Source organism: Gallus gallus, chromosome 1 (assembly GCF_016699485.2).
Source record: "Gallus gallus isolate bGalGal1 chromosome 1, bGalGal1.mat.broiler.GRCg7b, whole genome shotgun sequence".
Classification (NCBI taxonomy): domain Eukaryota; kingdom Metazoa; phylum Chordata; class Aves; order Galliformes; family Phasianidae; genus Gallus; species Gallus gallus.
Genome location: NC_052532.1, coordinates 69227887 through 69244568, shown reverse-complemented (window position 1 = coordinate 69244568; position 16682 = coordinate 69227887). Strand labels below are relative to the sequence as shown.

General features: G+C 40.7%; 1 protein-coding gene across 4 annotated transcripts in view; it reads right to left on the bottom strand.

The window, feature by feature from the left end:
* The window catches only part of PARVB (parvin beta), a 58801-nt gene that overhangs the window by 12802 nt on the left and 29317 nt on the right, over positions 1-16682 (bottom strand). For all 4 annotated transcript variants that reach the window (XM_416459.6, XM_040703151.2, XM_040703154.2 and 1 more), the window contains exons 4-10: positions 14796-14898; positions 11178-11318; positions 10295-10410; positions 5262-5320; positions 3605-3624; positions 1784-1845; positions 517-585 (exon numbers count right to left, since the gene is read on the bottom strand). In XM_416459.6, coding sequence (XP_416459.2) covers positions 517-585; positions 1784-1845; positions 3605-3624; positions 5262-5320; positions 10295-10410; positions 11178-11318; positions 14796-14898 — 570 coding nt within the window. The remainder of the gene's footprint in view (positions 1-516; positions 586-1783; positions 1846-3604; positions 3625-5261; positions 5321-10294; positions 10411-11177; positions 11319-14795; positions 14899-16682) is intronic.

Here is a 16682-nt window from a genome sequence, read left to right as displayed (position 1 = left end):
AGGCCTTTGTGGCAATAGCAAAATTGTTTCCAGTCCCTCTTTGATGTGATCAAAGCCAGCACTGATGTCGCTGAGATGAACTGCATGCTGCAGGCCAGACTCCTCCTGAGAGCCCCAGGCAGCCAGCTATTAAGAGCTCCCACCAGCTCATTAGGAACCCTCACTGCTAGTAAGACACAATCCACCATCCATCCATAACTATAGCAACAGCTTTGCAGCATACCACTTTGATCCAGGAGACAAGCTGCCCTGAAGTGCAGGGTATTCTACAGTCATGAAAATGGACATAGTCAATATCCAAGAATTTCACCTTAAAATGCAAATCAACACCAATACGAAGCATATGTAAACATGACTAAAGGAAACTGACATCAGTGAATGCCACTGCTATTTAAAAGATCCTATAAATTCATGTGCCCAAAGAGAGGCAGTTCCATAACACGGTTTTACAGGGTAAGAGCCTACAGTTGTCATTTACAAAGTTAGACTACATGAAAAAATAAAATAAAATCTTACCTGAGTTTCTAACTCCGTTACTTCCAAATTCAGCTTATTCAAGTGTTTGTTCACAAAGGTGATCAGAGACTATAAAACACCAGAACCAGTGACGTTAGAACTATAGGTGATGCCTATGTGAAAGGGTTAATATACTCTTCTAAGTATTTTTAAGCTTAATAAACACAACTTTGTGCTATTTGTGTTTAAATACGTAAGTACATAAAAATGAAAACAACTGAGTAGTGTAATCACTTTTGTTGCAACGTAAGCCAGGAGTCACGAGGTGGTGCTATAACACACGTGTTATCTTTCCCACTACACAAAGCATAATTCAGTGTAGTGGGAAAAAGCTGTGATGGCATTGGTTCTTTGCAGTTTCTTTGTGAAGATGAGGTCAGCAGTAGGTGCACTTTCTGCCCACCAATCTTTCCAGTTTGTTAGAGGATATCCATTGAGTGCAAGGCATCAGCAACACTCAGTTAAGACTCCTAACAGATGGTACCAACAGCACACGGCTCTGTGCCCACCTCTGTTTCTGGAGCGATAGGCGCTTAAAACAGCAGTCACGATTTAACCCAAATCTGTACTGTGCATTTTTATTCACACATGCAAAATCCTACTTAGTCAGACAGGTGTTAAAATATCAAAGCAGAAATCCAGTAGCCTGCTTAGAACGCTTTCAAAAGGGACAGACACACAGTTGGAAGTCAACACTTCTGTAGCACAGGTAGAGCTAACTTAACTTGTTTGAACAAGACACTTCCAGGAGACTTGCCACCACTTGATGCCCGTTACCCTTCAGCTCAGCCCCTCCTTGCTGGAGGACAGCACTTGGGGTATAAAAGCATGTACAACTGTCCAGACAGAATGATGTGGATCACTGCAAATACTTTGCAGAGTGGCTTTTTCTAGCCTGCACCACTTTGAATCAGATAAAGAAGTAGCTGCTGATGCAGTGAGACAACTACTTGAAGCACTGATCTTTGGCTGCTTATGGGCAGCCGAAAACAACATGTATGGCTGCAAATTAAGTGTCAATGCCTCTATCAGCACTACACAGAAAAGCTTGGGACAATGAACAACAGTAATAGACAGGAGCCTTACTGAAGCTGATCAATCAAGGTACCACCTGTCTCTGAAGCAGAGATCTTTTGGGAATAAGCAGCCTTTTTATTACTTTAAAATCTTTTTCTTCCACTTTCAGATTTCTCTGGGTACCTCCCCAGAAATGTAAGAAGCAGCCAATGTAAAAAATAAAATCTGAATTTTAATTTCTTTTTTTTACCTTTTTGACGACGCTGAGTTTGTCCGGCGCGTGATCAAAGAGCGTGTCAAAGGCATCGCGCTCTGGTTTTACAGGAAAAAGAAATATTAAAATGAATACATCTCTAATAGCCAAGTACAGGAAGTATGTTATGCTTCATAAGCTTAAGGGCTTGTCTGAGGAAGATGCGTAACAGAGACCTAAGCTAAAAGTCATCAGCTTGTTTTAGCGTCTACCTAAACACCAGAGCAAACCGCACTGGAAATTTCAGGAGTAACTGCAAATAAATGCATCATTCACTGACTGCCCATTCTTGCCCTTCATAATTGGCGGACAAGATATATAATTGGAAGGAAAAATAAAGTAAAACAAATTTCGACCATTCCCCGATCATATCTTAAATCAACGAGACACTGAAACATCACCTGATGGTACGCTACAGCCATAATCATAGCTACATTCGTGCCCAAAGGTCAGCCTCAAAATCAGATGCTCATATAGTTAATTTTATTCCTACTGATCGTACAACTGACTTCAGTAAAGCTTAAACTGACTTCAGTGAAGCTTAAACTGAACACATAAGTAGAACGTGATTCATCACTCAACAAAGAGCAAAGCTCACAAGCAGTATAAATATTTAAATCACTGTAGAGCAATTAGACCTTACCATTGTACAGAGGCATTGGATCCAATCTAAAATCTACTAACATGAAAAGATTTGTGCAATACTCCACACAGGCAATTCAGGGCTGACAAATTTTCCAAGCATTGAGCTGTTTGGATGACATTTTAAATGGAATTGTCATCATCAGGTGAAACAAGTGAAAGAAAAACTAAAAGTCTAAACAATTCCATTTGTGTTTACAAATAAATCAGAAACAGTTGGATAACTGTGCTGGTTTTAAGCTGTTTAATTTTTCAACGTCGTTTCAGCGGTTTCCTGTGTTCAAATTACTTTTATTTACAAAACACATCTTAAGAGACTTATGCTGTTAAATAAACATACTTATTTTCCAAGATGCTTTGGTATATAAAGACGTTATTTAGTTCCCTCCCATTACTTATTTTCTGAGTTCTTAATTCCTTACTAATGTAGATATGCTACAATGGAGGAAAAGGGTGGTGTTCATATATTATGACTAGGAAACTGAGAAACTAAATGACTTGTCCATTACCACACAGTTCCTCAGAAAAAACTCACACCTCTCCAGTGAATGGTAAGCAATGTAATACTACCAACTAAACTAGGTGTAAAAAGAAAGAGAAGCCTCTGGGAAGCATCACTAGAACACTTAATTTTTGTTTAGAAGACCCGATTTGTGGTTGGTAAAATCTGACATATCTGATGAACATGGAGGAGAGAAAGTACTGTATGTAAAAGGATTAAGACTAGTGCCTGCAAGTGGACAGATAAACAGAGCTTTCTTTGCACCTTTACCATGTACCTTTGCTTCATTAATTTCCACGTGTCCGTTTATATTTAAATTAAGCAGTCACACTCTGAAGAAGATGTAACTTACTGGTGGGGCTGCAAAGATTTTTGTTTGCAGGCCACTAATAATGGTGGTAGGAAATACTGCCCTGCGTAGCATTTTTACTATTTATTATATAAGAGTGAAAACAGACCAACAAGGATTAGTCTAAAAAACAAAGGCAGTGAACTAGATGATCTCATTCTCATTGCGTGCAGACTAAGAAAATCTGACCCCACAACACATTCCAGCCCTGTGGCACTGCTCAATCCAGTGTCTCGATCTCATGAGGAAAAGCAGACAAGATTTCTGTGCTGGATATAAACAAACAACAACAACAAAAAAATTCAAGGTCAACTTTGTTACTTACCAAATCTTCCCATCATCATCCTGCAAGTCAGAGAATTTAAAAACACTGCGTTAGTTCATGAATAATCACTTTGAAAAGACAAGACCATGGGCATAACAGGTCTTTTCCTGCAAGATGCCGAGGGCCAACCACTCCTACCATGTCAAGAGGCTGGGCATGTTGCAGACCTGATGCAACGTGCTGCAGTGTCCGCAGCAGATCAGTGGTTTCAGGGAGATACATTTGAAATGAATGGAAATTATGGAAATTATGTCTTACACAGAATTGTGGGGTTTTTTTTTTATGCATCACTGTTTTTATGATGAAGAGTGAAGGAACACATGTTTCTGTGGACAGTTTTCACATATATAGTCAGCAGAGACTATAATGCATAGCTCAGAAAGAGTAAGGCTATCTATCTCACTTTAATCTATTTTATCTGAAGAAAGAAAACATACATCATATTCGACTGTAAAGTAAATAATACTGCCAGATGTGAGTTATATACAGAGCCCAGTGACATCACCACGCAGATGTTTATCAACTGAGCGTCAGGCCCTGATTAGCACAGAGGAATTTGAAAGTATTCAATTAATGCTAGAGTCTGCTGATTATTGCATCTTCTGTACCTGTCCAGGTATGCAACACATTAAACAGTAACCTCTTTTTATATATCATTAAGTAGCTCAGCAAAATGCACGCATAAACACACAGAAGTAACTGTAAACATCTCTCTTGCTAAAAGATGTCCCAACCCTACCACACAGATTCCATCTTACAAACCACATCAGAAGGAGAGGACAAGCTAACTACACTGTTCGAGAGTATAGGAGGAATTCTGGTCCACAACACAGAAGTAGAGCTCAGATCCTACAAAGAACACTATGGATCTTTAACATCCACGCAGAGATGTTATGATCTCATTTTTGAATGTTTCCATCTGAAATATCTTCCCCACTGAGCAAGCCACATGGTACTTCATTTATCTTCAAAGTGGTGGAAAGCTGAGCCAACTCCACAGGGAGCCAATATGCAGAAAGACTGAGGGAGGGCTCGTGTAACCCCTTTTAGAAAAGTTGACTTCAGGCCACATGAAGGAGAACCTCAGCTTTTATTTGCAGCCAAAATGCATGTCTTGCCTTTTCCTTACAAAAAGAAATGTAAAAGCATAAAGCAGAGCAAATCCACTGCAAAAACTGGAGAGTAAAGATGCTTATTTATTTATTTTTATTGAGCTCTAGCCCTCAGGTACTCTACGAAAATAAGAGATCTCATCTCTTCTTACAACTTTACCACAGTATAACTTCAGATTTGAGTCATTGCCTTTCATCAAACTAATCTACCCCCAGAATATCTGCACTGGTCCTTTACTTAAGAGAGAGAACATCGCCAGACAGAAATGAGTTATGTACAGTGACCTGAAGAAGGAGGAAGAAAGGCCTCCAAGTGTCACTTCCAACGAGGTACCCAGATAAAAGCCTTTTTGATACAAGAATGTCAAGAAGATGCTGTTCTCCTTTGTAACCTATTTCCAGAAACAAAGTTGTTTTTATATATTTTAAAAGCAATGCATTAAGGATTTTCATACTTTAGCGGAGGTGAGGACAAGATTATTTTTGTTTTGTCCCTGTGAAAAATTTCACAGACACAGACTCAAACTAAAGCATTCTGTGCTTACTCTGTCGTAGTCGTCAGCTCCTCTGTAACGTGAGTCGTCTGCAGAAGGCCTTCGCGTTTCTGGAAGTGAAGGGGGAGTTAGAAACGGAGACAGCATTAATACAGGAGAAGCTCATTAGAGGCTCAGCAACATTCATCATCTTTCAGAATCCCAGAGGAGAAAACTGTGTAAACTATGTTTGCTAAGGCAAAGTTTTGCAGGGGCAGAGGTGAAACAGCTGACACAGAAGGGCTCGCTCCTACAACAGTAGCATTTATCAAGCTGACAGTGAAATGAGTATTTGGGAAATGTGTATATATTTGCAGTCAATAAACTCACTAACAACTCTCTGCCTGAGACCAGAGTCAACATTGTGCCTGCAACACACATTAGAGAGTTTGTCAGCCTCATCTTATACACCCCAGGGTTACTTATTTTGGTCAGTGTCAACCAACACTTTGACACTCCTGGCAGCCTGGCTCTCAGGAGAGGTCTAGTGCTAAAGAACAGACTGCCATCCCCTGGCCAGGGCTCTGCTGTGCTGGCAAAGCCCTCAGCGCACAAGGGAGGCTCTCCAAGAGCAGACACATTACTGAAGCCACCAGTCACACTCCTGCCAGCAGTCACCACAGAAATGTAGAGAGCATAAAAGACCTTAGCAGTGATTTCACAACAGGCAGCACCTCCCTGTTACTGGATTTTGTTTCCTTGCAATATTTTTTCTGTATGAGCAAGAACTCTTTAATCCAACAGAGAGTTACTATTTGCTAAGATCACTTCAATCCAGCTTCTTCAGCTCTGTTAAGACACAGCACTTCAATACAAAGGTACCAACACTCCAGAGTTTTGGCATGTGGCAGATGCCTCACTGAGGCTGGAAGTGTTTTTATCTGATTCAGAAAAACTTCTCAGCATCTCTTTTCACTGAGTCTAGGGGTCCCTTACAACATTACAGCACACAGCCTTACGTTCTTCTCTCCCTCCTCTGCATTAAAAAAGCTGACATCAGGAGCTCAAATATCAGCAGTCATCTAGGAACCAGGTCCTGTCAGAATGACTGACGACACAGTTAATAATGAAAGCTGCTAGCTCTGGTAAGCAGGCAAACCACCACCCTCAGGCACAAGCTCTTTGCACATACACAGTCTCAATCATTTTCACCAGCTGAACCCCAAACAAGAACTTATTAGGCAGAATAGCTTTGAAGCGAAGCACATCCTTCCCCAGAAGCAATCTAAAATAAGAATTGCAATAAAAAAAAAATCAGTAACAAGAATTCGTTCCTTTCTACCCCCTATTCAATAAATGAGGGCAGTGCTGCTTTCCCAAGCCACCCAGGGAGCCTGGCTGAGAGCACAGTGGGAGCCGCTGTCTCCCACCCTTGTGCTGCAGCAGCTCCCTCCTGAGCCTGGCCCAGAGCTGGATCCAGCCCTCTGGCCATGTCTTCCCAACACCTTACCTCTATATCACGAATACATCTAACCCTGCTCCCCTGAGGGAGCCACAGGAATTGTGCCAAAGGTTTGGGAAAGAAAGCCAGGATGACAGCATGCGTGGAAAAATAAGGAAGCAACTGACACAGCAGTGCTTTCATGTGTATGAAACAACGTTATCTTTATTCCATCCCACCGAGACTCTGCTTTATTCACATCAGTTTCTGGATCTTTTGGTCACTGTGTGCCCTGTGAACAAAGCCTCAATAAGAGGTGACTAGTGAAACTGCTGATGAGACAGAGGGCTGGATACCCACACCGATTCTCCAGTGGGTGGAAATGGCAGCACTTCTATGCAGCCCTCTCAGAGGCAGCTGAGCACACACACAAGGCAAGGTCCCGTGGCCTTGCATTCCAAAACAAATGTCATCCATCAATAAAACTAGGATTGCTTGCACAATTGCCACCAGACGTGTCTTCTTCATGCTGCCTTGCCTTTCTGCAACTCAGCCCACAGAGGAATTACTGTGCGAACGCCTCAGATCTCCCACCAGCACCAAGGTGGACATGCAGCAATTTTAGAAATGAGGAATAGGAAAGCTGAGTGCAAAAAACAGCAATTACTGAGCCTTGTAAAAATAACCAACGGGCAGGGAGCCTTACGAACAATTTTTACACTCACTTCTGAGCACATTTTTGTTTTCCTGAATTACAGTATTTCTTCATCATGCAAGCTCACGTTTCAAATATCAGGAGACAGTCAGATGCAAGAAAAATCTCAGGCTTTCCAATTCTCACTGGAGCTTCACAATGAAACCACGAAGCTTCAACCCTCCCTGCCCTCATTAAGAAGGGCTGGAACAAAAGGGAAACACTGAATGACACCATTATTAAAACAAGTGCAATCTTAGACTTTTAACTCAGCACTTCAAGGAGCTGTCAACAGGATCTTAACTAAAAGACTCACCAAAACCCTTGCTCTGCTAGGACACTTCATATATAATTTGGATTTATGTTGCCATGCTCACATTTTCTCTTTTATTCAAAAGAAAGGAAGACCTAAAAAAATCAGTTCTGGGGGGTTGATTTCAAAACAGGTTTGAAATTAACTATGTTTCAGGAGTTCCACTCTTGAGAGACCCCCCACGGTAGCCATTATAAAACAGCATAAGCAAAAGTGTTTTTCTGCTAGGTTAATCTCGTTGCTGTTCTGGGCAGTATCACAGACAGGCAGGAATATAGATACAGATTCTTCCAGACAGGGAAATTCAAGCAGAAAGCTCTCTCCAAAGCAATCGTGGATTTTCTGAGCAAAATACACACTGAAGGACCAAAAGAGCTCAGTGTGCTGTCTGACAGATACTGATCCAATTACAGATTCTTCTCAGAACAGCAACTGAGGAAGGTACAATCCATCTAAAGAGATTTGTGTTACTGAAACAGCATGTATTTTTAGACCAGATTACAGATGTTGAACTACAAAAATTCTTTTTTCCAAACTATAAGGCAGAAGTTATTCCTTCTGCAGGAACACTGCAAAAGAAACTTACTTCAGTTCATACCTTGTCTTGCATTCCACTCAAATAAACAAAGCTGAATGAGACCAGGAAAGAAACAAGCCTCCTCTTGCACAGGCCCAGCTAAGGTAGGCTCACAGCCAGCAGTTGCCATAACCATTTCCAGGACCCCAGACTCTAGGTCCAAGAGCAGGAGTTTACAACTTCTCAAGCTTAAATTAACCCTCCTCGTACATGGCATGGGAGTTCCTTGTTTGCTTTCCTCTTTCCTTCCTCTTCCTTCCTTCCTTCCTTTCTTTTCCTGCTTCTGGTCAGCCTTCATCTCAGCCCTGTCTAATCTCCAGATTCAGGTACTCTGGTGAATCAGATCCTCTCTGTACGTGCCCTCTCTATAACTCTCCAGCAGAAAAGGACGTGCAAACAATTTCTCCAAAGACTTCCATCCACTACAGGATGTGAAATAAGCTGTGAAAGGACAAGGAAAGGCAAGATTTCTCTCATTACCCCAGGATTTTGTCTTGACACATCGCAGTTACAGAAGACACTTCACTGTCCTGGGCAGAAGGAGATTTCTAACATGAGGGTGACAGAGCACTGTTGACCACCATACGTTTTTTTTCCCTTTCCTTTCTGAAGTAATCAAGAGAAACTAAAATGTAAATTGGTCTTCTATTTACATTCACATTACTTCATACCTAATACTCTGTTCCTAAAATGAAATAACTACAGCAGTCTGAAAGCAGTTCAAAACCATCTTGAAAAGAATGTATACATTTATTGTGAGGTAGGGACTATCTGTCAATTACCCACTTCCATCTTACCCTGTACCTCTAGAGCATTCAGGTATGGAGCCTGGGAAAATGCTATTATTTAAACATAAAGCAAAATGAGGCTTGCCTAATCAACCATGATGCAACTGCAACTTGTAGTGGTATCAACATTTGTAAAGCAAAGTACAAGATCACTTTATCTTCTTGAAGTGGCATGTACAGAAGGCACTTCCACAGCCTGTTACCAGCAGCTGAACCTGCCTTGCAACAGTGCTGACTACCACAGCAAACAGTCATAGCATGATCAGAGGATGGCCAGAGGCAACAGATCTGCCTGGTTCTGCAACCGCTGTTCAGGAAAGCTGGGTTTACACAATGCAAACTGCACTGCCATGAGAGCTTCAGTTGGAATAGAAGGGAAGATAAAAAGCAAGAGTAGAAATGCTCTGAAAGTAGAGCCATTGTAGACTGAAACTGCTGATGTCAAGCAGAGAAAGGAGTAACTATAGCAGTATCTAGGGCAGGAGGGAAGAAGTCAAGGTTCCTCGGATGAAATCTATTCTCCACATCTAAGGAAAGCTAACAAAAACACAAGGCTGTGCAAGAAATGATGGAAACTCCACTAGCGTGCCAAGGAAAACAACACATCTAAGCCTGAATAATAAGTCATTGGGGAAAAACAACATCAGTAACAGGCTTCACAGAATAAGGAGATTCCAAATGTTGAAACTCTTCTGTGCTATTTGTGTTTCAGTGACTTCTCTATAAAAATGCATGGCAAAAAATGTTTTCTGAAGTGCCAAAAGTTACAGATGCAACTCTCTTTTACAAAATCACATCACACTTTTAACTTCATATTGCAATAGAAAATCATGTAATCATATAGGTTTGAAAAGTTTTTCAACATGATCAAGTTCAAACACCACCTAACACTGACCTGTCCACCACTAAACCACATCCCTAGGTGCCACATCCACGCATCTTTTAAATACTTCTAGGGATGGAGAATCCACCACCTTCTCATGCAGCCTGTTCCAATGACCAGCTGTCCTTTTCATGAAGAAATTATTTCTGACACCCAATCTAAACCTCCTCTCATGCAACTCAGGCCATTTCCTCACGTAGTGGTCCTAAGCATATTAGAGAGAGGATGTTCTTAGAATGATATTTAATCACGCAAAATGCATCACCAGGACTATGACTCACTAAAAAACTAGGACAAGAATTTTCTAAATGAGACAGGAGGGCAACAGGCAGGAGCAGCCCAGGAGCATGAAATCAGAATAACAGAGAATTATTATTCTGATAAAATTTTTGTAAGAGTTCATACTCACCCGTACAACCACCACTTGTACAGACACATGTTCAGGCAGTCGAATTGGAGCCCGGAAATGCATTGCCAAAGCTACCAGAAGGTGAAGAATGGAAATCAAGTTCTTGCCGTGGATTGCTGCAGGGAAAAGCAAGCAAACAAAAGAATACTGGCATCTTATTTTAAACAAACATCTCTGGGAAAAAGGTGGAAGAACTGAAAAATGTCTACAGTGAAGACTATCTTCTGATTTATTCCCTTCTCCCTTCTTTTTCTTAAATTACCAAAGGCGGCAGAGCCTAGATTCAATTCCCTTCAGGTTACATAACTAATTTAGGAGTCCAATCATTTCAACTCCCTCTCTAGTCAATGAAGTAAAAACAGTCAGAATCAATCACTTTTATTCCACTGCACTGGAGAATTCTGCTTTTAGAAGATGTTCAGAGTGTTAACACAAGCTTTCCAGGATGTAAAAGACAAACAACATCCACTACCTCAGTGAAGCATCTTTTCAAACTCCATTCTCACTTTTGGATCATTACTGGCCAAGCTGGAACATGGGGCACTTTCTGCTTAGCCTCTTAGAAACTACACCTTTAAACAGGACGGTGTAGTGGCCAGAAGGCTTAGATCATCCTCTAGTAATTGAATGACTGCTGAATTTCTTATATTTGTAGAACTCAAATTGAGGAAGCAAACAAATAACTTTCTAATAAAAGCATAGGCTTAAAGGAATAGCATTTCAATTATTCCATAGCCATGTATGCCTGTCTTTAAAGGCTACAAAGAAAGTACCAGTTAGAATCCACGCATGGATTTGGTAATATCTTCTATGCAAATAAATAACTGATTATCACACACTCCTTATCTGTGAAGCTGAGACAAAACCAAAGAAATGTCCTTACAGTCAACGTTCCACTTGATTGTCCAGCCATGGGGTCGAAGTAAATCATGGACAGCTTCCAGGACCGTCTGCAACTTTTGTTTTTGACCAATCTCAGACTGAGTCACTTCTGCCACATTCAGTTTACGGTCAGCCAATTTTTCTGTATTTGAAGAAAGCAACAACAAAATGAAACAAGCAATACCAGATTGATAAAGGAGCTGGGTGGGAATAACAAGTGCAGAGTACTGGAGATCAGAGCTGGGCTCTGCTAGAAATTTCCCAACAGAATGATTTTCCTCAGAAAGCAAAATAACCGAAAGCAAACCTTTATCAAAGTGTGTCAGTTCCAATAGATCCTGCGACAGAAAACAGGTAAGGTCTAGCAGAACATGCTCACCAATCAGGCAACAAGTTAGCAGTAATGGTTACTGTGCCTCCTGTTTTCTTTCATGGCTGAAAAACATTTGGCATAGCACAGCCTTCCCTACACAAGGAACTTCCATTAGTTTAATGGACTTTTCTGATAATTGCAGTTAATTTAGGACAAAGAAGGGAAATACTTGTGTGGACATTTACTTCAGCTTAATTAAATCTATTTCGGGCTAGCTGAAGGTCTGAATTTAAGCTAAAGAAAAGTGCACCTCCTCAAACCATCAAGAGAGTCATAGGTTCATACTGACGTACAGGAAGTGATTTAAAGAAATACATAAGCTGGTACAGTATTGCCGTGTTGTCAAAATATTGTCACAGTTGATTACTTCCAGAAATGAACTAACTTTGCATTATTTTCTAAAGTGACATAACTAAAATTTTAACTTTGTTTCTATAACAAAATTATTTGTCATAAAAATCATAGATAAGCCACTTTTCTCTTCTGCACTGTGGCCTTTGCCAAAGAGGCAGGGAGTCAAACGTCCTACTCTCAAAGGAGAGAGCTGAGGAAGGTGGGATAGAGTTTTCCATCCACCACAGCAATGGAAACTGCTGATTGTCTTTTCTCTCTTCACTCTGGAGAAAAACAATGGTCAAACTCACTGCACCAGCAAGTCAGGACTAGATGAACATATAACAACTATGTATGCCAGTCTTTAAAACAAAAAAACATATTTCATCAAAACCTTTTTCACAACATGGGATAGGCTAGAGAAACATTTTGAAGTTGTCAAAACATACTTTTTCAAAAAGGGAAATATTTCTGGTCTCAAGTTCAAGAACATGTTTCTTTTGGACATTTTATGTAGCTGTATATATATTTTTAAATGTCAGAAATACAGCTTTACTTTGATAACCCAAACAGAAGAGATTTGCAGGTTATCAATTCATGAACGCTTTCAACATTTTGACGGTTTCTATCAATCTGAGAATTTGTTATCAGTATCTGAATAATCTTAATGGAAAAAATGTTCCTTAGTCAGGATGTCTCTGAGCCTTTTTTAAGCTGGCTGCCAAAACATGTAAGCACTGTCTTAAATTATCTTAGATTTTTCATTAAAAAATAATCTATCCTACAAGATTCATTTTTTTGTCACAAGTTATAGCTCCAATCCATTCTCAGCCCACGTGAACTTCCAATCAGCGAGCAGAAACTAATTTCCCTTTACCCTGACACTACACCACTCCAGCCTCTCTCATTGGCACTACTTACACTTAGTTGATAAAATCAACTAACCAAGGAGCCCTATCTAAATTGGTCAGATGGTCATTCACTCATCTCTCACTTCAAACACCTTCAAAGTAAACCCGCTGACAAGCTGTTCTCTTTCATCTGCCCATCAAGGCAGATCTTTCTGTCTGTCCATCAAGACAGATATTCTTGAAATACCTCTCACAGACAAGGAGAGGTAACTACTACTTAAAGTCTAATAACCCTACTTTGGTAGCCTTTCCTGTAGGCAAAAGAAAGGAAGACTTCGTTGTAAAATGAGGATTGACTTAATTGTAAGGCCTCAAGCATCAGGAGCACCACCGCCAGGCATGACAAGCTTTGCTGCTTCTTGCATCACTGGGAGGGCATGAAGATGCACAAACAGTTTCAGGAATAAGTCTTGCTGAATAAATTAAGATACCACTGAAAAATTCATGTTGAGACAACACCACACTGGGGCTGAGCTGTGAAGGCTTCAGGCCACGGAATCAGCATTTCATCTCCAGTCACAGGACAAACAGAGAACATAAGGAAAAGTCAGTCTAAGTAAAAGTCTCAGGCCTGCAAGACATACACGCCCACCTCTCCTCCTGTATAAGTCCAACTGGTCGTGCATGTACGGACAACAAAGCACTTTCTAAATGTACGCAGGCCTGAGGGCAGAAACCACAGCCTTCACAGAGTGCACTGATTTCTTCAAGTTCCCAATGACAAATAGCTCAATGAAATAAACTACCATCTGCCAGAAAAACAGCATGTATATATCCAAAGAACCGTTCTTCTCTCTTATTATCCTGTGACATCAGACTGATGTCACACACTGTCTGCTACATTCAGCAATGAGACAAATTTGTAAATCCATTTCCAATATTTTTCTCCCAACACAGAAGTGCCAGCTTACCCCAATTATTTCAGAGAGCCTCCAGAGAAAATGCAGTAAGAAGGTGCACACCCTGGTGATAAGACTGGCAAGGTAATTCACAGAGAGATTTAAGTAACAGTGAAAGTCTTCAGCTCCCATTTCTGAACGCCTTTATTTAGGAGTACAGCACCAGAGCAGTGGTCAGATGAAAGTCCTCTTACAGCGACATAAGCTACCAATGCTATGCCAAATCTGGAATGGTTTTGTATTCACACCAATATTGCACACAAGTTGTCGTTAACCAATTTTAAAAGCTTTTGCTCACCAAAACACTGCACACGTGTTATTTGAGGAATATGTACACAAAATTCAGTAAGTAGTTTCAGATACCGCCAATGGAATTAGCATCACTAAATCCTCTTGCCCCCCTCCGACACTTATATCCCATATCTCAACCCACTATTGAAAACATATCATAGGCAGACAGCTCTCACCTTACTTATTTTCTCCAAGAAACGGTGAGGATCTACAATGGATACCTGAAGCTTCAGGTCTCCTTGCTGAAAACACCCTGGTAAACCACTACATTATCATTAGAGGTTTTTCTCTGTTTTGATTCTTGCAAAAGCACACACTGTGAAGATGTAAAGGGGTTGCAAAATCACAACTCTTTAATTAACTGTATCCCCTTATGTACCATTTGCACTTAAGAGCTCATTGTGAGTATGTGCCCGCTGTCATGCATACTTTTTTTTCCCCCTGGAAGTAATTTTTTATGAACTCAAAAAAACCTCTCAGCCCAAAAAGCTTTCAGGAGCAACTATGAAGACAAAAGTTTGGGCTGCGTGGCTTCTGCTTGGCCTCCCCCTCACTTTTTTTCTGCCACATTTCAGCTCTCTGGACTATTCCTAGTCCCCCATCAGCTACCTAAGAATGATCCTCCCCTTTCAAAGGCAGAGTGCCTGGGAAGAACAGATGAGATGCTGACACTGTAGCTATCAGTGAAATAAACTGTACCCTTGGTGAGACAGTGAGTTACTGCACAGCCTCATGACAGCCCACAACTTTGAAAGGGATTAACCTGGGGCTTCTTTCACTTTCTGGAGCCTTCTTCTCTTGTGTGAACTCACCTAGTAGCTTCTGCAGCACCTGCCCATCATAAAGGTCCTCTTCAAGCTGTTTAACAATGATTCTCTCCTCCACCAGCACATCGTTAATCCAGTCAATTAGAACCTGGGAGTATAGAAAGAGGAAGCAAATGTCTAAAAACCACCGAAGTATGTTCCTTCAGGCACATACAGGCACATTTCAGGAACATAAAAAAATGCAAGAATAACTATATTTGTGCATTCCTAAGTTACAGAGACAAATAGACAAATAAATGTTTTTGCTGTTGCTGCTTTTATTTCAGGTCTGGCAACATGGCAATTCTAGAGCTCTACATTTCTTATTTTATCTTCTTCTTGCACCAGTTCTAAATCAAGTAGTAACCAGTAGCTCTGTAGCAACAGCCTTTGCCAATATCTAGCAAACCTGCTCTCCATGTCTCAAGCCTCATGCCTTACCTGTTTTAAGTGATCAGCAGGCCTGCCAGGACCTCTCAACATGTAGGCTCCCACCACTCCCACTGTCATCTTTGAGTAGACATGAGTGGTGGGAAAGAGAGAAAAGCTTCAGAGGGGCAAGAGTGAATGCTTCCATTAACAGGAACTGAACACACTCATTAGGTAAATCGTTGCCATTAAGCAACAGCACTAGGCATTTTAATTTAAGGTATTACAAAACACAGAAGTCTGGAATTGTAATTTTGGTCATCTGGGGCTGATAACCATTCTGCAACATATGTAAGTAACAGTCCCCATACACTGACAACCATAACTATCTGCAAAACAAGAACAAACATAAAAAAAAACTGATTTAAGTTTTCAAGGTGCCAAAGATAATAACTTACAAACAGTTATGGGAAAAAAAGCATTGACTGAAGTTGGCAGTAGTGTTTTCCTCCAATTTATTACTTGGAAAGTTAAAAGCCTTTTGTGAAATAATACAGTTCTATGGGAAGAGATGTCAAGTTGTGTTGCTAAACATCAAGTTGTGTTGTAGAGTTTGAACCTTCCACCAATATTCTGTAACATTTTGCTGCTGTGTGACAGATGGCAGCAGCATGGCAGTCTGATGAAGTGGCATCTGACATGGGAGTGCAAATGAATCAAAGCTGTGTCACTGAATTCTTGCACACAGAAAAAATTGCACCCATTGACATTCACTGATGCCTGTGAGCACAGTGAGGTGGTGCATACTGCATATCAGCAGTGGCAACAGCAACGTGAAAAAGAAGCTACATTCTGGACAGACATGCAGATTTTTATGAGTGCAGCCTGTAGGCTCTCGTTAATCGCTGGTGAAAACGCATAGGTAGTGGTGGTGACTATGCTGAATAACAGCATTTTGTAGATGAAAATCTGCTCTATCAAACAGTGTTACTGTGCTCTTTGTATCTGTTCATGGAAATATATAAGGGGCATTACTTTCAGAGCAACCTCTGTAAAATTGTGGATTCTTCAAATTCACTTTTTGATTAGATCCTATAATTCTGCCTCTTCTTGGCAGTTACAATAGCTAAGAACTTCTTTCTTTTTTAATATTCAAGAAATTACAAAATAAAAGGCAAATAAAATAAAGGACTGCACCGGAAAACACATGCCTTTTCATGGAGACATGAATATTTGACTATGTAGGTCACAAGGATATTTAATTAATCTTGCTCTGGTGTACATGGTGTACATCTCAGCCTGACAGAGACATCACATAGCGACAGAGAGGAGAACATCAAGATGATTACTCTTCCCGCATTTCATCTTCTAGCAGTTCTTGAGATGCCTCTTCAGCTGTCTCTGAATCAGGTAAACTCTCGCTGCTCATTTCTTCTCTTCTAGATTTAAAGGTAGGATTTTATGGCATGTCATCTACCATCAGGAACAGGGCGACCAGACTCTGCATTTCCTTTGAAAACCTCT